The sequence below is a fragment of the Sturnira hondurensis genome, unplaced genomic scaffold (assembly GCF_014824575.4).
Source record: "Sturnira hondurensis isolate 20B ecotype Veracruz unplaced genomic scaffold, ASM1482457v3 Scaffold0022766, whole genome shotgun sequence".
Lineage (NCBI taxonomy): Eukaryota > Metazoa > Chordata > Mammalia > Chiroptera > Phyllostomidae > Sturnira > Sturnira hondurensis.
The window spans coordinates 56,481-80,005 of record NW_028095397.1 but is presented as its reverse complement, the minus strand read 5'-3'; the positions used below and the strand labels follow the sequence as shown (position 1 = coordinate 80,005).

Here is a 23,525-nt window from a genome sequence, read left to right as displayed (position 1 = left end):
TCACTTTTTCTGAAAAGAGTAGTGAAGTATTTCAGCTGCAACACAAATCAGTTGGGGGGATTATGCCGAGACAAAAAATAGAATCATTGCTACAAAAAACAGACACTGAAAAATGTTTCGGTCAGCTATGGTCCTGGCTTCTGAGGCTTTAACAATTCACAAAAAGTAAACAGCACCAAAATTTTCTAGAACTTCAAATGATATACTGAAGTCATTCAAGTCCCACAAAAAGTTATGTTTAACTTGGGAAGTTTCCCCAGCAAAAATAAATCTATTCCTTTTAAGGAATTAGAATTCCTTCTAATTATTTAGAAGATGTGCTAGCTCTCCTGCTTTTCGTCAGAATCTTTACCTGGTATACAGTCATCACCACCCACACCCCGGTCAGGAATCAGCAGGGACACTAGAGATCTAAATTATTTCCCAGATAATATGGGGTTATTTGGTGAGGGTGGGTGGGGAGCATTTCTCCAACTAAAACTTATTTTTGGCTTTTTCCCCATCCTTTTTCTTCTAAAGTGTTTTTTGGGACGCTTTACAAGACGTGTACTGTTGCCTGATTTGAATACCACACCCTGTTATTTTCCTTGCTCACTCTGTGGTGGTGTCAGTTAAGATTTGACCTAGGAATAGGGGTGTTTAAAAGTGGGTGCACATCCCATTAGCAAATAAGAGTTTCAAATAAGCTACAATATGTGTATTCAACCATGTTGTAACCAAGAGTTGAGTTTAATTTTAAACAACGTCCATGTATAAGTTTAATTACAAAATAGCACATGATTTGAAACAAGGCAAACTTTTTGGCTTCTGTGTAGTAAAACACGTAACTTCACTAATTACATACATGGCTGCCAAGTGTTGAACACCAGCCCAGTCGGCCATGCTTTACTGCTGCATATGAACAATGACAAGGCAAAGAACAGCGACTAGTCCAAAGGCTTGGAGGCCGAGGAACCACAGCAGAACCCAGAAGAAAATGACTATCACTGGTTCCACAGCGTGTTCTCCAAAATACATCCTTGTGAAGCCCATGTTGAGGAGGCTCTTGTTCAGCTCCCCGAAAAGGGTTCCCATCTTCTTGTATTCATCTGCAACGCGATTGCCAGCATGGTCATGTGATTCTTCTACCCCCTGAAACAGGAAGGAAGGGAGGGAGGGAGGGAGGGAGAGAGGGAGGGAGGGAGGGAAACATAGACATTAAATGATAAATAAGGAAATGTCTTTAAGAATAGTGTCCATCTCATAGTTCTTTATCTTTCACAGACAGTTGTTTACATTAAATTATCTTTGTGAAAATAATTGGTTTAGTTTCTCTCTCCTTATTAGACCCTAATACTGTTACAAAAGAAAACCTATGCTGTGCAGGTGACATAGTTGTAATTATAACTTATTAAATCTAATTTCTTTTTTGAGTCATAATTCAAATCAGCAATTATTTATTGACACCCACTTGCTCATAGCAGGTACAAGATGGAAAATTACTCATATTTATCTTTAAAAGCTTTGGAAATAGGTTTCCACATAAGAAAAAGTATTAAATACATTAAGTATTCAGTCCATGCCGAAGTTAAGTTAATTAGCTTAAAAATGCAAAAATCACCTGTCCGGAAGAACCAAGGGAACAGGAGGAAGTTGTGAGGGCTCCTCAGACACCTGCCTTGAGCCCAGATTCCTTTAGTAGAAACCAACACGGCCTCACCACCTAAGGGTCCTGTCAGTGACAAGACACGTTGGCAGGACTCCCTCTCTTTCTGGAGGCTCTGAGGGAACCCACTTCCCCGGCCTTCCCAGCCGCCGAGTCACCCACACTCCTTGGCTGACCCGTCCCACCCTCGCTGACCGTCGTCTGTAACTTTTCCCTCTGCCCTCCACTCTTAAGGACCCGTGTGGTGACGTCTAACCCACCTGGGTGATCCAGGGTGATCTGCCCGACTGAGGACCCTTCCATCTCATCACATCTGCGGCATCCCCTTGGCCGTGCCAGGTGCTACACGCACAAGCTCTTAGGTTAGGCGGTTATCTCCGTGGGGAGAAGAGCATTGTCCTGCCTCCAGCAATATTTTATATTAAAATTAATTCTCTATTTCCTGTCACTGGTTTTGATAGGAAGGGCAAGGTTGTTAAAGGCAAGAACCAAGTCTTACAAACTTTAACGCTAGGATTCAGTATATTGTGCTGTGCCGGGCCATCATGGACTCATAATAAATATTTTTTAAATATTATAGAAGTATTCTACAATAACAACGTAAGTCAAAAACTAAAGAAAACAAAAAACCCACTTGACACATAAAACAGTAAACCAGTACAGAAATCCTGGTGTCTTTCCCACCCTAAGAGTAATCACTTTCTGCCGTTGCCCAGTTCCACTGTTTGTATGTGCGGTCCCCGTGGAAGGACCTCTCTCAAATCCAGTTTCCTTCATGGTCACACGACACGACTCTGACATGCACTTTGAAAAATAGTTTCACCAAAATTGTGATTTTCTTTGGTCCATGATAAAAAAATACATAAAAATAAAGGAGTGTTATAAATTATTCAAAATCCTTCTTTACAGACATACAAAATTAATAACAAGAAATTAAAAATGAATCCTTAAATAATCATAGGATTTTTTAGAGAGAAAGACCCTTCCTTGAAGGTAATTAAGTCAAAGTCTCTTACTTTAGAAACAAGGAATATACGGTTAAGTCCCACTGCCTATTTAAAAAACACAAGCTTTTGCTCTGGCTGGTGTAGCTCAATGGATTGAGTGCCAGCCTGTAAACCAAAGGGTTGCCAGTTTGGTTCCCAGTCAGGGCACCTGCCTGGGTTGTGGGCCAGGTCCCCAGCAGGGGGCATGTGAGAGGCAACCACACACACGTGTTTTTCTTTCTCTCATCTCTCTCCCTTCTCCTCTCTAAAAGTGAATAAATAAAATCTTTTTAAAAACCCATAAGCTTTGAAAGTAAACAGTGTGTATTCTGATTGAACTTGGTCAGGTATGCAGAGAACACAACTTACCACTGCCCCGCGGGGGCCCCGTGAAGGCCATAGTAATACCTGCCTCACAGAGTTATGATAATGGAATGAAGAAACAGGTAAAAAGGTTTTAGAACATACACAGTAATCACTTAAAGTGTGGTAGCTATTATTTTACTGTATTTGTGATATGATTTATGTCTTGTGATTTTTATTGTATCATGCTGTCTGCATTAATCAATACCTTAGGAATCATGTCTCATGATAATTAAATTCAGTTGTATTTTCCTTCAAGCATGATGACACTTTATTACATAGAAGTGGAGGTGGGATGTTTTCTTACCTGTGGAGAAACCTGTGCATATCAGTATGGCTGTGCCTCTGTTCCTTCACTGTAAGAAGAGAACAAGCTATGCTGCCCCCACACAGGCTTCTACTGAGTGGGTCACAGTTTAAGGTTCACTTTCACCCATTTTCCCGGGTGCAGTGTGACCTGTTTGTTTTATCTCCCATTCAGCGTGGAGATCTGTTGGTTCTGCCTGTCTGATATTTATTCCACCTTCTGGTGGCCGCATCTTGATCTAACTTTGGGGAACCTGGCTCCTCCCCATGCTTATTCCATGTGTTGTGGTGGAAGATGTCCCCCTTGCCCAGCTCCAGGCCTGGACAATGAGAGCATCGCATCTCCGTGGGCTTATGATTAATTAAGGAGTGAGCTGTAATTCAAGAAAGACCAATGAGAGCTCCACCTAAGACTTTCGCTGCAACTATTGGACAGGAAATGCGTTTTTCCTACCGGTTTGCTGGGCAGGTGGGGGAGAGCGTGCTGTGAATGAAGCCGAGACAAAGTAAAGCCCAGAAAAGACACCGTTGCTGTAGCCTGAATATTTGACTCAGCAAGTGCATCTGCCTCAGGTCTTTTTAATGACCTGAGCCAATAAATTGCTATTTTGTGAAGTCTAGTAGGAGTTGAGTTTCTGTCACTTGGAACCCAGAGTTCTGACTATAGATGGTGATGACGATAAAAAATAATAGCTATTATTAATGTAATCTTAACTATATGGCAGATATTGGGTTAAACACTTTCCATTCATCATGCTTTTTGATCTTCATTCATTACAATAAGTATTTTTAGTTAATTTCAAATCTTGTGCTCTTAACTGTGGCGCTCAACTACTTCCTCGTTAAGTTGGTTTTATTGTTACTAGCAATAATTAACATGAAGAATGTATTAACAAAATTTTAAAAAGCACAATTAATAGGGGTCATCCGGGTGGAAATTTTTAGCTATAACTTTATAAAGATTTTTAAAACTATGTAAGAATTCAAATGGCTAAATATTTACACAACACAAAAGAATACAGAGTAAAACTAAGGTGCCGGTTTCCCCTGCAGCTTTGGTAGAGGGTTCTTCAGCTGTCGGTAGAGCCACTCTCAAAACACAGCCTGCGGACAGCAGAACTGGGAAGGTCACTGTGTTGGGTGTGCATCTGGAGATGCACGCTAACCAAATGGGAGAGAAGTTTTGGGGAACACATAGTAGTCTATGACTTGAGGTTTATTGAATGAAGGAATGAATGAACGAAGGAATCCTGAACTTCCTGAAATGAATGAGTCCTAAAGCTTCCTCCTGCTCTTCTCTTTCTCTATCCCTTTCCTGCAGCTAATTTCCTAACCTGCTACTTCCCAGAGGAAGGGGAAGTAGTCAGAAAAGAGCTTCCTTAACTTCACAACACAAAATAAGTCCACTGCCTGTTGGGGCCCATCTCCCCGCATTCTTTTGTTACAAACAAGGGAATGAGGAAGCAGTCCTCCGTCTACTTCCTCTTCCCTGTGCTTGGGCTCGCACACTGCTCTACCTTGCACAACCCCTTTCCCACGTTCCCTGTGTCTCGTACATATTTAATCTTTCCCTCTCAGTTGGCTCCTTGTCATCAGTACTTACAAATGCTTACATCTTTCCCTAATAAAACACTCTACGCCACACCCCCCACCAGCTCTGGACACGTCCCTTCCCTTCATAACCAAGCGGTTGGAAACAATTCCAATTCTTCATCTTTGTCAAGGTCTGCGAAGGGACTGACATTCTGCCCCACTTTAAAGGTAGCAAGGTGGCAGTTTCATGGACGCTGCAGGACACCCAGATGCCTGGGTCCGAGGGAAGGGACTGTGTCGCACACATTCGTTAATGCAAAAAGCCCTACCATCTGCTGGATGTCTATGATGCGCTGGGCAGTGTGTTAAGTCCTCTGATCTGCAGAACACACAGGACACTGAGGAAGAGAGAGTGTAATTTAGCCAAGCCCCCCTTCCCCCGGGAGCCGGTGGAAGATGCACAGGTCCTGGCGCCTACAGCTCACACTCCGAACTCTGTAGGCCCACTTTCCTCACAACCTCAATGCCATCCCAGAGTCATTCACATACTATCTGCTTTACTGTATCAGTTGTTAGGAGCAGTTCAAATAGTTACACTTGTCTTACATTGATATTCAGCAAAAATAAATCATTTATAAATAGTTCTGTGGTGTTTATCTTTGTCTCACTGTACAGTATGGCTCTGTGAAAGTGAAAATTCTACTTGCTTATGCTGGTTCAATCCTTCCCATAGGAAAATTACACTCTGAATATTTACATTTGAAAATTACAAATGTAATTTTCTTTTTTAAATTTTTAACATATTTTATTGATTATACCATTACAGTTGTTCCATTCCCCCCTTCATTCCCCTCTACTTTGTACACCCCCTCCCACCCACATTCCCCCCTTTAGTTCATGTCCGTGTGTCATAAGTTCTTTAGCTTCTACATTTCCCATACTATTCTTGCCCTCCCCCTGTCTATTTTCTACCTACCATCTATGCTACTTATTCTCTGTACCTTTTCCCTCTCTCCTCCTCCCCTGTTGCTAACCCTCCATGTGATCTCCTTTTCTGTGGTTCTGTTCCTATTCTAGTTGTTTGCTTAGTTTGCTTTTGTTTGCTTTTGCTTTAGGTGTGGTTGTTAATAACTGTGAGTTTGCTGTCCTTTCGCTGCTCATATCTTCCATCTTCTTTTTCATAGGTAAGTCTTTTAATATTTCATATAATAAGAGCTTGGTGATGATGAACTCCTTGAACTTGACCTTATCTGAGGAGCGCTTTATCTGCCCTTCCATTCTAAATGAAAGCTTTGCTGGATAGAGCAATCTTAGATGTAGGTCCTTGGATTTCATGACTTGGAATACTTCTTTCCAGCCCCTTCTTGCCTGTAAGGTCTCTTTTGAGAAATCAGCTGAGAGTCTGATGGAAACTTCTCTGTAGGTGACTGTCCTGCTGCTTCTAGAATTCTATCTTGCTGCTTCATTTTAATCTTGGATAATGTAATTAATTATGATGTGGTTTGGTGTGTTCCTCCTTGGTGTGTTCCTTCTTTGGGACTCTCTGAGATTCCTGGATTTCCTGGAAGTCTATTTCTTTTGCCAGATTAGGGAAGTTCTCCTTTATTATTTGTTCAAATAACATTTCCATTCGTTGCTCTTCCTCTTCCCCTACTGGTACCCCTATAATTTGGATATTGGGACATTTAAAGATGTCCTCGAGGTTCCTAAGCCTCTCCTCATGGTTTTGATTTCTTGTTTCATCATTCTTTTCTGGTTGGTTGTTTCTTTCTTCCTCCTGGTCCACTCCATTGATTTGAGTCCCAGTTTCCTTCCCATCACTATTGATACCCTTTGCATTTTCCTTCATTTCACTAAGTGTAGCCTTCATTTTTTCATCTAATTTGTGACCAAAGTCAAAAAATTCTGTGAGCATCCTGATCATCAGTACTTTGAACTGTGCATCTGATAGGTTGGCTGTCTCTTGGTCACTTAGATGTATTGGCTCTGGGGCTTTGACCTGTTCTTCTGTTTGAGCCTTTTTTTTTTGGTCTGGTCGGGCCTGTTACCTATGAGGGGCAGAGCCTTAGGTGTTCACCAGGGCGGGGCAACCCAGTTGCTGGTTTGTGATGCTATATGTGGGCGCGGGGTCAGAGAGGGAACAATGGTGCTTGGTCCACTCCCTCTCAGATTTCAGTCCCTTCTGCCACTTCCTACAAGCAAATTGGGCCCTTCTGGTGCTGGTTCCCAGGTAGGTGGGCTGGGCTTGTGTACATTCTAGGACCCTGTGGGTCTCTCCAACAAACTCTCCTGTGAGGGTGGGAGTCTATCCCGGCACCTCAACCCCCATGAGTGTTTTCAATCGGTGCTTTTAGGCTTTATTCCCCAGCGCTGGGGCCCTGGGTTGTGCGGTGTGTCTTGCTGCCTGTTTTCGCCTGGTTTATCTGTGCGCAAATGTGTGACCTCGGTCAGCCAGCCACCTTGGGTGCCTCACTGGGATTGCTTGGTGCCTCCCTGTGTCGGGGGTCTGCCAACTACCACTTTTTCCTGCTGTGACCCCTCTCCATGGGCCACTAACTCCACCCCTCTTACGGGTCTGCATGAATGGTTGTCGGACTTCCATAAGGTTTAGTTTTCTGTTAGTTCTGGTTATTTTTTTGGTTTGTTTCTAAATTTTTGTTGTCCTTAATTTTGGTTGTGTGAGGAGGCACAGTGTGTCTACCTATGCCTCCATCTTGGCCAGAAGTCTGTAATTTTCAATTATTCAAAATTACATTTGAATAATTAAAGAGTAACAGATGATATGTCTAATAGAACTATGCAATCTATGAATTATACTTGTTACAGTGTAGTTGCCTTTAAATTAACTTTTTATGATTAATTTCTAACTAGAATCTATATAATGGGGTTTGGTCTCAATTCAAAGTTAACAGTACTCATTTCTTGAAAAGCTGTCAAAATAACACTCACATGACGACGTTTGGCGGTTGTGTGCTGTGCTCTTCACCCCAACACTTTCTTGTTTTATGCATTGCACCCTTTGCCAGTAAGCTGTCTAATTTTTCTTCGGAGTTCTGAAATAACTACTGCAGCGGAATTCTTATTCAATGATATGTCTAATAAGTTATCTATCGACCATTTTGACTAAATGAGGAAGAAAGCCCAACAGGCTTCTGTTATTCCTGACACTGAAGAGTCTGTAGGGGTCTGGTTGTGTCAGTAAAGGATGTGGGTTCACATCATTTCTCGTGGGAGAACCTCTGAAACCACGCATCTGTGTGAACGGCATTGTTTTGTAACACAGCACGTTCATTGCGGTGATTTTAGGTGATCCACTGAAAATGACCACAACGTCTGCCTTTGTCCTGTATCTGTAGTTACGTTGCAAAGTCGCCGGCCTCTCCGCTCAGCTGGTTTGTAGCTGCATATGATGCGAGATGCGCTCTGCGGGCTGAGGCAAGCCTGCACAGATGACTGACTTGCCGGCGCAGTAGCTCACACTCTCAGGAAACCACAGTTTGGTGTCTGGCACGTCCTGCCCGAGAACACTCTTCTGTGATCGCTGAACTCCAGGAACTCACAGTCCCTGAATCACAGAACAGTCTGGCTTACAAAACAAACCCTTCAGTCAATTCACCTCGATTCAACAAATAATGATTGAGTGCCTATCATGAGCAAGGTGAGTGCTGTGGAGGACATGAAATAAACCAAACTGCCTGACATTCTGTTGCTTAATATATAAAGAAACATACATTCTCAAATCAGCATATTAAGACAATGCTGCCTGCACCCTTCCTGGTGAGCATGACCCGGATCTCTATACAAGATTCATAGTTTCCTTCTCAGCCTCACTTCCCGGCTCAGGCACCTCCTCAGGTTTCTGGACTTGGATGCTCCACATTCAAAAGTTCCACATGGGTGTCTCCCAGGAACCTCAGAGTCAACATGCCCTGTACCCAACTACTTATCTCCTGCCCTAAAAATGGTCCTGCTTCCTGAGTGGCACGACCAGAGGTGTGCGTGACATCTGTTCATCACTCTAGACATGCCACCTGCTCTGTCCTCATTGCCAGCCTCAGTGGCTCACTTCCCTCTGAGCTCGTGGGAGACTCCACGGGATTCTCTCCTGAGGGAGCTTTCATGCACTCACACCACGTTCATGCGCATGTGCTTTGTACCCTGAAGATGCTCACCTTTCGAATCACCCTGGCCCAGAGAAAATGTTTAGTGAAATATTTTAATCTCTTCATAGAGAAAAAAATCCCTACAGGTTTCATTTTATTTTCTCCATTTTTAAAGGTAATTCCCCCATATTATTTGCTTATTAGCTATTTGTTCAACAAGCCTCTTAAACACAAGTATTCCAGGCATTGGCTCCTTGCAGAAATTCCATGAGGCAGGCACTGCTAGACCCTAGGGTCAGCCGCTGCGCCCACAGCCGAAGAGCTGCCAGGGTCTGGACGCGCGCGACTTTGACCGTGAAAGGGGAGCCCTTCCTGAGCAACCGCGCGCACACCTCTGAGCCCCTTACTGTGGAGAGATGGAAGCAGGTATTTTTTAAAAGGCAAATATTTAAACAAATTCATTATCAGGTGTGATTAAATGATGACACTCCTTAAGATATGTACCTTTAAAACAAAAATTGCTCCCTGAGGTCTATAATTAACTTACACTTTCCTCTCATTTTTCCACAAAGAATTTGAATTTGCTTATAGCAGCAACAAATGAGAAATATAATAACAAAACATAGAGAACCCCCAGGGGATGGGTGAGGAAGAACTGAGACTCTGGAACACAGCGCACAGGGGAGTGCCCTTACCGCGACTGAGCCTGCAGGTCGGCCCATCCCTTCCCACGGAGTCAGTGCCAAGGGGCCCACAGCCCAGGGGTTCCCCGCTGCGAGCTCTGCCCGGAGCCTTCGCGACCATGGACTGAAAGAGCAGCCCTGTCTTCCACCCACACTCCCAGTCCACTTTTCTGGCTTTTATTTTTCCCATGGCCCTGCAAACCTGCTCAAGTATTGCTGATTTCTTCACTGTCTGTGTCTCCCCACTGCAGTGCAAGGTGAACGAGGGGAGAAATGTGGGCCCGTTGCTTTGTATTCCAGGTGCCTAGAGCGGTGCCTGCAAAGTGGTAGGAGCACAGTATATTTTTTAAATGAATGAACGAAAAGCTATCAGGAAAGTGTATGCTAGCTAGTCAAATAAAGAACAAATAATAAATACAAAAAACTGCCTCGAATACAATGGCTATAATTAGTTGCTAAAGCTATTGAAGTTCAATGATACAAAGGAAATCAATCAAATCAATACTTTGTATCATTGAATGGCCAGGAAGTTAGAGTAACTGAATTCTTAAAATATGGTTAAATACTGAGTGCCCAAAGACAGAGTTCCAAATAGTTAATCATTTAAACTTCCAGATGACAGGAAAAATACTGTCATCTGGAAACAACAGACTCATTATACCCTTTTCATTATATTACTGTTGAATAAACTGTGCATACATACAGAATAAGGAAGGAAGAAGGTTGGTGTTTTCTTTAATTTTTTTCTTAATATATTTTATTCTTAAGGATTTTACAACTGGGTATTTTTATTGATACTAAGGATGGTTATGCTAACTGTTTAACTATCTGTGAAGAAATCACTTCATTCTTGCCATTCTTTCTTTATTTTTTTTAATTCTTGTTCAAGTGCAGTTTTCTGTCTTATATTCTTGCCATTCTTTAAATTTAAAATCTTAAATTAAAGGTCATTCTATATTCCTGTGGAACTCTTAAAGTTGTCTCTGAAACCAACGACCATTTGACATGTGGAGAAATTATTCCAGGATGGTCTGAACAAGCAATTGGGGACTATGTGCAAAATGAAGATTATACATAGCTATGGAATCCTTTGGGCACCAATCTCATTCTCCTTAAATTCATTTTTCAGTAGCTACCTTAGGACCAAGTGAATTTTCATTATATAGCTCAGCAGAAAGAACTTCAAGTATCAGTCAATCCTTGCTTTCCACAGGCATATAAATCATTCATTTTCACATTTACATTGAACGTATGTGTACAATGTTACCATGGAATAAGATTGGAATAGAATTAACATTTTCTTTTTTAAAAAATATTTATCTTTAGAGGGGAAGGGAAGGAGAGAGGAAGAGAAACATCAATGTATGGTTGCTTCTCGTGCAATCCCTGCTGGGAACTGGCCCCTGCCGGGAACTGGCCTGCAACCCAGGCATGTGCCCTGACTGGGAATCGAACCATGATTGTCTGGTTCGCAGGCCCGTGCTCAATCCACTGAGCTACACCAGCCAGGGCAGAATTAACATTTTCTTATAGCATGAGTTACTTACTATAAAGGGAGAGATCATTCACAAATTACAAAGTTTAGAAACTTCTTCTTTATTACTCTAAGGAAATTAAGAATAAGTAAAAAACAAAAAAACAAAAACAGAAACCACGTGTCTGTTTGGTAAACTAAGCATTGTTTAGAACACTGTGCAGCCTTTTACAGGTCTGTGAGTTACAGACCCTGATAACAATGCAAATGACTTTTAACTGCAGAGATGCAAACACATTCATTCTAGTGGAGGTTCAACTGTCTTTTCTCATTCTGACGCGGGAAAAACCCAGTTAGTTCCATGCCTCTTCGAAAGTTAACTTCAATATGTCCTTTCTCCATATGCATTTTTGTTTCTTCAATTTCTCCTTTAAATTGTTTGTAACATTTGCCTAGTCCCCTCATTAATAAGGAGTTAAATAAAATCCTTAACATGTGTTTTAGTTTATATGTAATGAGTGCTATAATTTTAGCTCTTTTTGAAAATTATTCTCTATCTTTGCCATTATTTAAATGGCTGATCTGAATTTTAACTTACTGTATTAGTTTTAGATTTTGTTTACTATCTTTCGTATGTTCAGCTCAAGAAAAATTGAAAACAAAATTACAAATTTAGACCAAATACATAAATTAATAGCACAATATTCCCAAAGTCTATGTTTGTTAGTCTTTATCTTTACTGTACTGTGGATGTTTTTGGATGCAGGGTATCAAGGAACATGATCCTTGACTGAAAGTATTGTGGGGCTCCCCAGCTCAATGCTCTGGTAACGCCACTATTTTCTTTGCTGTAGATTCTGAAAACAGAGTATGTTCCTGTTAAAAGCAAAGTTCTCTCTCTTCAAAACAGAACTTTCTGTGACAGTATTTTCCCTGGAAAGACACACTGCTTCAGCAAAAATATCAGGTGAGTTTTTACCAGTGGCGTCATTTTGGACAGACATTTTTCAGACTTCTAGGAGCTCAAAGACGCCACAGTTGTCTGAAGCACTCGCCATGCAATGTGCTCTCTGCGCTCATGGAGATTGTATTGTAGAGCCAGCCCGGGAAGGACGAGTGGGAAGTGGTGAAGAATAAACACGTTAACGGGCAAGGTAATTTCAACTACTTTGAGAGCTACGAGAAAAATAAAACAGCACTTAGAAGCAGATGGGGAGACTGGAGGTCTTTCTGCAGAGGAGGCCGAGCTGGGATCTTGCAGAGGTAACCGGCGGGGAGAGGACAGGAAGCTCTGCAAAAACGAGGTCTGGGGTGGGAGTCCAGGCGGGGGCTGCAGACAGGATTGAGCTGACTGGGCTAGGGCAGTGATTTTGACTGTGACCCACAGTGAGAACTCCAGTTCCTCTGGTGACCCAGAATCCAGAAGCTGCAGTTCCATGACACGCCACTCACAGCCCCCTGCTCACTCCCCACTGAGTGTACATCTCGGCCAACGCCAGCTGGGTGGTTGAGAGCTCAGACTCTCAGTGTGAGTTCGAATCTCAGTTCTGCAATGTACTAACTGTGATGCTTTTACTGTGCTGCTTAGCCTCCCTGTACTGCAGCTTCAACGTGGGGACAGTTAGAGCATCTGCTCAGGAGGTTTGGTACCAGAGTTCCCTCCGGGAAAACTAGGCTGATTTATCCTCTGACCCTAACTGACGTGTTCTCATTTCATACACTGTATCTCAAAACCCACACTGTTTGTCTTTTTAATCTTGAATGAATGGATGGGTTAAAAAGCATCCCTAACAGTTTGATTTGGGTTGCTTCCACACTAGTGTGGCTGGGCGTGTCCCCTGCTCACTGGGTGCTCCACGGAACTGCAGCTTCATTCACTACAAAATGTGCCATACATGTTCAGTGCAAACATTTACTACATTATGTTAAATAAATATGTTTCACATAGATGTAAAATATATGTTAAATGTAAAAATCTACTAAAATATAAAAATGTAATAACTATGAGAAGCTTCACCTAACTGCAGCACTAAAGGTGATATAATTTATAATGTATTTGCTATATTTATAACTTGTATCATTTACAATTAAGTGTAAAATTGCAGCACCCTTTTACAGTGAACTCCCTTTAAACTACTTTGAACAAATAAAAACTATTTTCAAGGAGATAGATAAAAATCAATGAGAATATCAGCTAGTTCTTGAATTAGACTTTGAAATTATTATAAACTGAAAAATACTAAAATTTGTATCATTTTAGTTCTAACCACCATTGTAAATTGCCACAATCAAACATTTGCCCTCAAAAATGACTTCCCTTCTCAATTCTCAGCCATGGCAGCAACAAGAGCTTCTGCTCCATGCGATGGCCTCTGAGAACCGGAGAGTACGGGTTCCGAATCCAACCAGACCCATGACCTTTGCTGGTCACTGGAAACCAAAATTACATTCCTTGCTTCTGAAGATAGTCTGCATAAGTCCAAGTAAAATTCTGATTAACAAGATGAAAATAAAACCAGTTTTTAAAAATTAGTGGGAAGAGGGAATAAAAATAAAATAATAAAAAAATCTGAAACAGATGTTAGAAAAAATAGTATCAAAGGGAATATGGGAAAACTGCAAATAGAAATTTCTTACCACTGTGTTCAGAGGTTAAACATTAATAACAACTTCATCCTTCCTTCTCCATAAACTTCAACCACCGGGGCCGAGCCTCTCCCGGGTGGAGCTGCCACAGAGCCGTCCCCATGAGAAAGCACAGCAGGACAGCACAGGCAGTGGTTCCCCTCCCTTTGCCAAGAGAAGGCACAGCTGCGAATGCGGCAGCGTGGAAGAAAACACTAGGTACTGGAAAAATTAGACTGGGAGATAGCAAGCACCTTTTCAATTAAGAAATTAGAAAATTCAAATTGAAATGAGAAACTCCATTTCTTTGCTCTAATAAAACTACTCTTTGCTTGTCTTATCACACACGTGATAAGACACTCACCCGTGGAGTACACACACGTGAATAGACAACCCTGTTCATGAGCTGAAACATGAGTCGGGGGGACTCGAGGTGTGTGAGCAGGGCGCCTGCAGCGCAGAGAAGACAAAACCGAAGATGGCGAGGCCGAGCCTGGCAGAGCCGTGACTGGAGATACAGTTTCTCCACTGGCCTCGAAGGGCACGGCTGGTGCCTGGTGCTCCCTGGGCAGTTGCTTGGCCACTTCTCCCGAACAGGAAATTCGGAGTATGTGGCACAGAGGCGGGGCGGGGGTGGGGGGCCTTCCTGACCCCCCTGTGGATCCCTGACCCACAGCCACAGAAGAAGGACCTGAAGAGCTACAGAAAGCAACACAACTGCAGTTCGGGAGTGACTGTCTTTTTAGAGAAATGATCAGGAAGTTGCAATCATTTATTCAGTAAGTCAATAATATTTATTGTGTGGAGATCTGAAAATTACCTGTACTGAAATATGTTTCTAGTATGTGGTTAGTTGAGAGGAATGATTCAGAGACTCCGCTGTGAATAATGCTTTAAAGAGACCGAAGGATGCCTGTGACGTGCAAACATCCTTCCTTGGGTGACCCTAGCAACGGGTGGGTAAATAGGATGAGATGAGGTTTATGCCTGAATTCGTCTAGACTCACAGCACTTGCTGGCGTGAGGCTTGTAACCACTTTGAGAAGACATGACAGGAAGTGGGTGAGAACTCCGCGACCCGAGGGAGGCCCTGCGGGAGGGCTCTCTGTGTACACAAGCATGCCGGCTCTGGTCTGCTCCCGAAGGAGCTGCAGGAGCTGCGTGTGGGACCTCCAGCAAGCCGCTTTGCCGGGGACAAGTGTTGGCTTCTCACGCCTTACAGGAATTCAAGTATAACATCTAGGGAAAACAGGGAAATCACTGTCTTGTATGTTATGTATCATCACTGATTCGACATGGAAGAGCGGTGTGGGGAGTGCTGTGAGCTGACTTATTCTCTGTGCCCGGCCCACTCCAAGTGAGGCCAGTGGGCAGCGTCCGCATCAGTTGTCTGAGACGGGAAGCCTTAGGCCTTAAGCCAGACCGGTTAACAAGAGACGACACATGTGTACGTAATGCTGAGGGGCACTTTCGAGTCCACTTTCCTCCCGGGGTGACTTTTTAACTGCAGAGTCTGGGAAACCCAGAAACAACATGGCTTCGCATGTCTTTTCAGGGTCCTGCTTGGAAATCAGGTCCAAAAGAAAACACACACCAACCACGTGCCGGGGTTTGCTGCAAGCACCGTACACGTGGCAGGAACTCATAACCGCCCCCCCAAGCCTTGGGGGGCCACCACGGCCACTCTTCCCTTTATGCAGATGGAGAAAGCGAAGCCCGAGAAGCTGAAGTTACAGTTACTATGCGGCAGAGTTGGGAGTCAAACCTAGGCATTCTGAACCCAGACTCTACCCTGTTAATCACATGCCTGATGCGTGGTCAAACAGAGGGCACAAGACCTCCCTGCACTGCCACTTTTTTAAAAAAGATAATCTTGTGGAAGATATTTTAGTAAGTGCTGTTTGCAGAAGTTCCTCCATGTATTTACTTAAATATCTAGGGGCCAGCATTGGTCTGAAAGTTCCAGGTACGGCAGAGGCAAGAAACAGAAAGGCAGTATTACCATTCGAAAGGAAGAAAAACCAACCTTCTACATAGAGTGGATGATCACATACCTGGAAGATGTAAAATAAACAAATCTAAGAGATACTGGTATTTATTAGTATTAGAATTAATAAAAGAGTTCAGAAAAGTAGCTGGTTAAAAACTACATACATAAGACTCAATAGCTAGAAACCAGCAGCAAAAACACAATATGGAAAGAAAGCCTGTTTCACAATTCCCACAGCAATATAAAAGTTTAATAACAGTCTTAAAGCTGGGCAGAAACTGGATTATTCAGTGACTAGGGAAAGAAAAGATTAGCCTCACACCTCACATTACCCATGGAGTCATTCAAAAGAGATTAGATACACAGAGTGAAAAAAGAAAACCATAAACACACACACACACACACACACACACACAAGACACTATTGGTGGGGATTTGACTGATTGCAGGATTAGAAAGACTGTTCTAAACGAGTGTGTGTGTGTGTGTGTGTGCATGTGAATGAAATTGCCAAACACCCTCTGGCTAATAAAAATGTAAAGCATTTCTAATTTAAGAAAATCAAAAGCAAAATTATAAAGTGAATAGCAAGCAGGCAAATATGTGAAATAATGGATAAATACAGCGGTGTCAGAAAAAATGGTCAAAGAACATGACTTGAAAAGAAATACAAAGGTTCAATATGTGTCTGAATGGGTTAGTAACCGTCTTCAGCAACATCCTACTACAAGGCAGTTGTGGCCACTAAATTGGCAGAGATTAATCTGTGATCGCACTGCCCACGGCTGCCCTTGGCTCCCACCACAGAAGGTACAGTGGTGCACCCTTTCTTGGATGCAAGTCTTTAAGATGTTTCAGATTTCAGAGTGACTCACTGACCTAGTTCCACTTCTAGGAATCAATTCCAAGGTGAAGCTTGAGGATTTACAAGCAAAGATTTTCGTTAGAGCACTATTTATAAAAGCAAAGTTAAGGCAACTCAAATGTGTCATTTGGGGGAATGGACAATTAGGCAGCCCTAAAAATAATTTTAACTGAATTTTTGATAACTTGGAAGAATGATACCATGTGAAAAGTAGATAAAACAAGATACCAAATGCAAACATTACATTAAAATATGTTAAAATATATTATGTGCATATACATGCCTACAGAGAGGTATGTGAATATGCTATTACTGAAAGTTTGATATTTTATAAAAAATATGACTTGAAGTGAGATTCCAAATGCTTTTGTTTTTTCCTTGGATCTATCTATATTTTACATTTTTCAAAGCACATGTTACTTTTATAATCATAAAGAAAGGGCTTAAAGCTGAAAATGATGATTCTAAAGTCAACCTAAGGTAGACGGGGCCTTTCCCAGCTCCAGGTAAGCAGGGCCATCTCAGGCTCTCCAGCCTGTGGACTCCGGCACCAGAACGCATGCCACACGTGTGGAAGACACGTGAGAGAGGGGGCCGCAGCTGGTCAGCCCCCAGCTGTGAGCGGGCAGACACTCCTGCACAAAGCCACCTGGCATCCACAGTCATGGGCAGGACGGATCATCACTTAAGCACCAGACACCCACAGGCACAAGAGGACTGTGCCTGTCATTGCAGCTCCTTGGGTGGCTTGTCTCTCCTAGAGGTCAGACTCCCTTCACCAACTTGACACAGTTCCTCCACCCAAAGGACTTGAGCCATTCCTCCAGGTCCCTTCCCAGGGGAAGGGAGATTTGGCTAGGACTCCTCTGTCAATCATCCCACCTGGAAAGAATCAGCCAGAGGACAGAGGACCCTCTAAAGACAAATTGCAGACCTAGATGCTTCCATGGGGCCAGCAAACCAGACACCGACAGTATCTCAGTTGTTAAAGAAACAACTGCATTAATACCAGTATTTCAATATTACTTAAAATGAATTCCAAAGTTCAGGTGCATTTTGATCTGGTATCATAATAGCAATGAGCCAAAAACAGGTTTGTATAGTCAAAGATGAGGCAAGAGCCTTCAGGACCAGGAGTGGACCAGCACGAGCCTTTCAGACAGGAGTGGAAAGAAATGTCCATGAAGGAGAGGAAGTGTGTGGAGGAGCCTGTGGTCTAGGGAGGAAACCTGCCCCATAAAATTATCGGGTGAGGCAAAGCTCTGCAAAGGAAATAACTGCAAAGGGATGAACGCAGAACAGCAGCACCGGCTGGAGCTGCCACATTTGAAGGAGCCTCGGGTTCTCCCTTCGGGTCTGGGACTGATGTGGCCTCTGCCTCATCTCCAGCTAGTTCATGTTCGTTCTTTTTTCATTTATATTAGGCTTTCTATTGAAAAATGCAGTTTCACTATGCACCCCACTGTTCATAGCAGCACAATTTACAATAGCCAAGTGTTGGAAGCAACCTAGGTGCCCATCAGTAAATGAATGGATCCAAAAACTATGGTACATCTACACAATAGAATTCTAGGCAGCAGAAAGAAACAAGGAGCTCCTACTCTGTGCAACAGCATGGATGGAACTGGAAAGTATTGTGCTGAGCGAAATAAGCCAGGTGGTGAAAGACAAATACCATGTGATCTCACCTTTAACAGGAACCTAATCAACAAATCAAACAAATAAGCCAAATATAACCAAAGACACTGAAATAGAGAACAGGCTGATAGTGACCAGAGGGGAGAGGGGAGGAAATTTCAGGGGAAAGGGGAAGGGTTTGCAGGAACAAGTATGAAGGACACATGGACAATAACAAGGGGGGGTGGAAACAGGAGGGAGGTGGGGTGGGCTGGGAAGGGAGTAAAAGTCAGAAAATTGTACTCAAACAACAATTAAAATAAATAAAAATTTTTAAAAAGAAAAATTCAGTTTCAGTTCTAAATATCCAGTTAACAAACCAAGTTTTCAAAATTATTCCATTTGTAATTTGGAGTCTGTGTGTCCTTAAAACAACAAAACAAACACACATCCCCTTAAGAAAAACTCAATAAAACAACCTCTTAGGCTATGTCTTATAACTGCAATTTCATTTACTTCTATCTCGAATATCTTTATATCTGTAGTTATCTCTAAAATCATTGCGAGGCAGTGCATTACGATTTTCAGTTTCACTTGCAGAACCGGGAAGAGGAGAGCCCGCGTGAAGCTGCCAGACTGCCCACAGAAGTGTGCCTCTGACGTCCGGGGTGTGGTTGCAGCGAGCTTTTGTTTTTCTTTGGGGGCACTTCTTATAAGAAGTTTTTCCTTAGTGCTAATATAGGAGGAAACACATATCTTAGGTATCATTTTCAATAATTGTGTGTGTAAGCTTAGATGACATAAATAAATGCAATGACAATAACATTTTCACAGGAGTCCAGGAATATGAATTTCCATGACATGCAATGAAAGAAGCAGATATGCAGAGTGATGTTTCCTAGGATATAGGTTTCCTTATTATTATTATTTTTATTTCTTTCATCCCTTTTCTTTGTACCATAAGCAACTTTAATAAGGCCAGAGCTACTGATGATGCAAAATCCACAGAAGCTTAAACGAGGCATTTTACATGCTGCCTAAGAAGTATTTGAAAATTTACCTCGGGAACCTCAAATGGCCCGCACACCCGTCGCCCTGTGGGTTGCTGTTGCCTTTTCCCTTCGCTTTTCCAGTTGAACAACTACAGTGAGAGGAACTAAACTCTTTACCACCGACTCACTGTGCAGGTAACTGGGAAAACCAGCAGGAAGAGAATCAGGGATCTGCCACCTCCCAGCGACCCCTTCGTTGTCACAGGGCGAAAATCTACAGCCCACGTAGTGAGTGAGCCCGACACAAAGGCGCAATTCTTGCGGGCCACATACGGCTCTTAGTTTCCTACATCAAATGTCGAAAGTAAAAGTTACACTTCAGCTGTCCATGCCTGTCATGACGACACAGGACTTTGTGAAGTGTGACGAGAAGGCGCTGAGAGGAGGCACGCGCGTCGGTGGACCGTGCGCCCTCGGACGCCGCGGAGCGAGCTGAGGGTCCTGGCTCCCCGCGCTGAGCTGGGGGCGGGACGGGGAGGGGTCTGTGGGGCCCCCTCCTCGCGCCTCCGAGGGGAAGGTACCCCAGCAACCTTCCCATTCCTTTTATTAAATGTCCTGCCCAATCCCGGAGGCATCGCACTGCATTTAGTGAGAGCAAACTCGTCATTTCACAAACTCCGGACCCCGCTTTCCCCGGGCCCGCGCGGGCCTCGCACGTTCCTCCACCTCCCCGCGAACTGAAAGCAACTGCTTTGTTTTTTTCACTTTTACAAAGAAACTGAGGTGTCCTGCGCGTTCCTGCGCAGAACGCGCCGCGGGGAGTCCGTGTTAGACGCCCGCTGGGACACAGGCCTCTAGCTCGTCGCTCACCTGCGGCCCCGAGCACCTGTCGGTGCGGGAGGGCTGCGCGCGGAGCCACGTGCGCCGAAGCCCCCCAGACGGCGACCGCAACTCGCGCGCCCTCGCCGGCCCCGCGCGCCCCCGCCCCGCCGCGCCCCTGGCCCTAAGCACCTGCTGGCGCTGCTCTGGTGGCCGCCGCCTCGGGCTCGCCCCGGGGCCCCGCTCGGCCCCCGCCGGTGCCCGCTCCGCCAGCGGGTCCCAGTTTTCGCCGCGCGCCCCGCCGCCTTTCAGCTCCCGGGCTGAACACATTGCGCCGCCGAGGGCCGCCCAGAGCTCCGCCGCCCCGCCTCGCGGCCTCGGGGAGGGCGCACCTGGGGCGGGGCCGCGGGGCGGGCTTGGCGGCCTGTCTGTGTGTGCTACCCGGTGCGAGTGACGGACACCTGCACCCAGAGTCGCTGTCCAGTGTGGCCCCTCGGAGGTTACCTGGCCCTGGCGCGTGCGGGGGTGCTGCTGGCCACCGGTCAGCGTTCCAACCTTGCCGGGAAGAGGCTCTCCTCCTCTTTTGTTCCTTTGTCTGCGGCTCTGGAGTCTCAGCTACGTGCTCAGTCGCCCTGCCCGGCGCTACCCGACTGTCTGTGGGTTGTCCGGCGTGGTCGTGAAGCTGCCTTTCTGCCCGTTTCTGTAGATGGGGGTGGGGGGTGTCTCTGTCGGTGTCTGTTAAGGAGGACACATGTAGTTTATAATTCATGTTCTTACCACCTGTGAGAGTGTGATTTTATAATAAAATATATAAATATATATAGTTGGTCTTCATCCTATATTCCTGGCTCAGAGCTGCTGAACCTCTTGGAATTTTCCAAGTGTTAAAAGTGACCAAGGTCTCTCTGAGAAGGACGTTTGGACCCACCTGAGGTTGGGGCTGATGGGATGGAGCGAGCCCGGGGATCAGAGGGCTTGAACTTCCACTCCCACATCCCACCTCCCTGCTCTCTTGGAGGGCCCGGGGGCTGGAAGTTGAACCCATCACCAGTGGTCAGTGTGTCAATCAATCACACCTAGGTAAGGAATCCTTCACAAAACCCCAAGGATTCAGAGCTTCTGGGGTGGTGAAGCACCCGAGTGTGAGAGGAGAGGTATCACCTGGTCCAATCTGTCCGCCACCTGTGTCCTTCATAAGCGACTGGTAAACGTAAGTAAGTGTTTCTCCGAGTTCTGCGAGCTGTTGTGGAAAATTGCATTGGAACCTGGGTGGGGGGGTTGTGGAGCCTCCAGTTTATAGCCAGTCAGAAGCACAGGTAACAACCTAGCCTTGTGACAGGCATCTGAAGTGTCGGGGGCAGGCAGCAGTCTGGTGGACCGGAGCCCTTAACCTGCGATGTCTGTGACCTGTCTCCAGGCAGACAGTACAAGAACTGAGCTAATGTCTTTTCGGTGTTCGAAAACTCACTTCGGACTGCCCTGCCCTACAGGGAGGTTGAGGGGCACTTAAATAAAATGTTAAATTTTCTGTATCTCTTATCTGTACTCTGAGAACAAGAAATGAGATAAAGCGCCCGGCTCTTTACCAGTGGAAAGTAACTGTGTGCCTGTCTATGGAGAAGAGGAGCAGTCCTCCGAGGTCTTGGCTCCCAGCCCCTCTCGTGGGACAGACCGCCGCGTCCCCCTGTACCATGCCCAGCCACGCCGCGGAGACCGGATGCTGCGGGCGGAGGAAGCAGATTGGGCTTTATCGGGCGTCTGGTCACCAGGGCTGCTTTAACTCTGGCAAAGTGGATACTGTCAACATCAATGACCCCTTCATTGGCCTCAGCGACATGGTCCGCGTGTTCCAGTCTGAGTGCACTTATGGCACGTTCGAAGGCTCAGTCCAGGCTGAGAACGGGAAGGTTGTCATCATTGGAAAGCCCACCTGCATCTCCCAGGAGCAAGGCCCCACCACCACAAACAAGGTGATGCCGGTGCTGGATGTGCTGTGGAACCCACTGGTGTTTTCACTCCCTGGGGGAAGGCTGGGGCTCACTTAAGGGTGGAGCCAAGGGGGTCATCCTCTCCACCCCCTCCTTGGACGCCCCCGCGTGTGGTGGGTGTGAACCATGGCGAGAATGGCAACAAGACTGTCGGCAGTGCCTCCCGCACCACCTGCCCAAGGTCACCATGACAACTTGGGCAGCAAGGAGGCACCACTGCCACCAAGATGACCGTGGGCCCACATCTGAGAAGTTGGTTGGTGGCCTAGGTGCCACCCAGAACATCATCCCACCTCTACTAGAGCTGCCAACGTCACCCCTGAGTTGCACGGGTAGCTCACTGGCATGGCCTTCTGTGTCCCCACTTCCAATGTGTTGGTTGTGGATCTGACCTGCCACCTGGGGAAAGATACCAAATATGATGACATCAAGCAGGTGGTGAAGCAGGTGTTGAAGGGCCCCCTCCAGGGCAAGCTGGGCCGTACTGAGGGCCAGGTGGTCTCCTGTGACTTTGGTGGTGACACCCACTCCTGCGCTTTTGATGCTGGGCTGGCACTGCCCTTAATGACCCCTCTGTCAAGCTCATTTCCTATCATGACGATGAACTTGGCTATAGCAGCAGGGTGGTGGGGCTTAGGATCCACATGGCCCCCAGGAGTAGGAGCCCCGTGGACCACCAATACCTGGGAAATCCTGGGAAGAGGAAGAGAGTCCCCAAGGTACTGGGGAGTCCTTGCCCCAAATCAGCCTCAAGACTCTCCTGACCACTGGTTCCCTTCCAGATCCCCCAGCAAGGGGCGAGACCTCGAAAGCCCGACCTGATCACACACCATCAATCAAGTTCATTCCACCCAGCACCCCCCAAATTTTTTGATCTTCTATTAAAATATCCTCAGGCACAGACAGGGAATTAAAATGGGGAAACTTTAAGACTGTTTTGAACAACTGTTTTCTGTTTTTCGTAGTCAGGCAAATAGAAACTAGAAAATATGCCTTTTGCTATTACAAATTAGAAAGAAAAAGTTCTAGTTTATTTCCTTTCTTATAAGCCCTTTTACACCCAGAGGAAAGTGATTTTATATATATATAAACATTTCAGAAACTAATGTTACAGTGGGAATCTGAAAACATTTTCTCATTTGCCTCATTGCTTTCCTCTAATGTCAGCATTCTCATCCTTGAAGTTTTGCTTTGGCCCTTAATAGTTTTTCTTATAAAAAGTGGCTATATCTATATTTAAAATAGTTTAGAATTATAAATGATGGCACATAGAATGCAGAAAACAAAGACAAGGAAGAGAGAATGAAGAAAATGCACAAAACAAAAAAAATTAAGGAAAGAATGGAGCGAATGTAGAAAACAACAACAAAAAAATGAAAGGAGATGCAGAGAATGCAGAAAATAGAACAAGGAGAAAACAGAGAGAACACAGAAAATGGAGAGAACCAGAAGAGAATGGAGAGAATGGAGAAAATGGAGAAAATGAGGAGAGAACATGGAAGATGCAGAAAACGAAGAGAAGCAGAAGAAAACAGG

The 23,525-nt window shown here is 44.8% G+C and overlaps 1 protein-coding gene and 1 pseudogene across 1 annotated transcript; one reads left to right on the top strand and one right to left on the bottom strand.

Annotated features, from left to right (window-relative positions):
- Nucleotides 1-713: 713 nt before the first annotated feature.
- FAM241A (family with sequence similarity 241 member A) lies at nt 714-20,371 on the bottom strand. Its single transcript, XM_037036309.1, has 2 exons — nt 20,194-20,371; nt 714-1,131 (listed from the first exon to the last, which is right to left on the bottom strand). Exons 1-2 carry the CDS (start codon nt 20,329-20,331, stop codon nt 886-888), a joined length of 384 nt encoding a protein of 127 aa, XP_036892204.1. The 5' UTR covers nt 20,332-20,371; the 3' UTR covers nt 714-885.
- A 1,026-nt stretch (nt 20,372-21,397) lies between these two features.
- Nucleotides 21,398-22,753, top strand: LOC118980006 (glyceraldehyde-3-phosphate dehydrogenase-like; annotated as a pseudogene).
- The last annotated feature ends 772 nt before the right edge of the window (nt 22,754-23,525 follow it).

Coding starts and splice junctions, on each gene's coding strand:
- FAM241A (XM_037036309.1), bottom strand. CDS start 20,331: ATGTGTTCAGCCCGGGAGCTGAAAGGCGGCGGGGCGCGCGGCGAAAAC. Junction 1,132..20,193: donor CACCAGAGCAGCGCCAGCAG/GTGCTTAGGGCC, acceptor TTCCTGTTTCAG/GGGGTAGAAGAATCACATGA.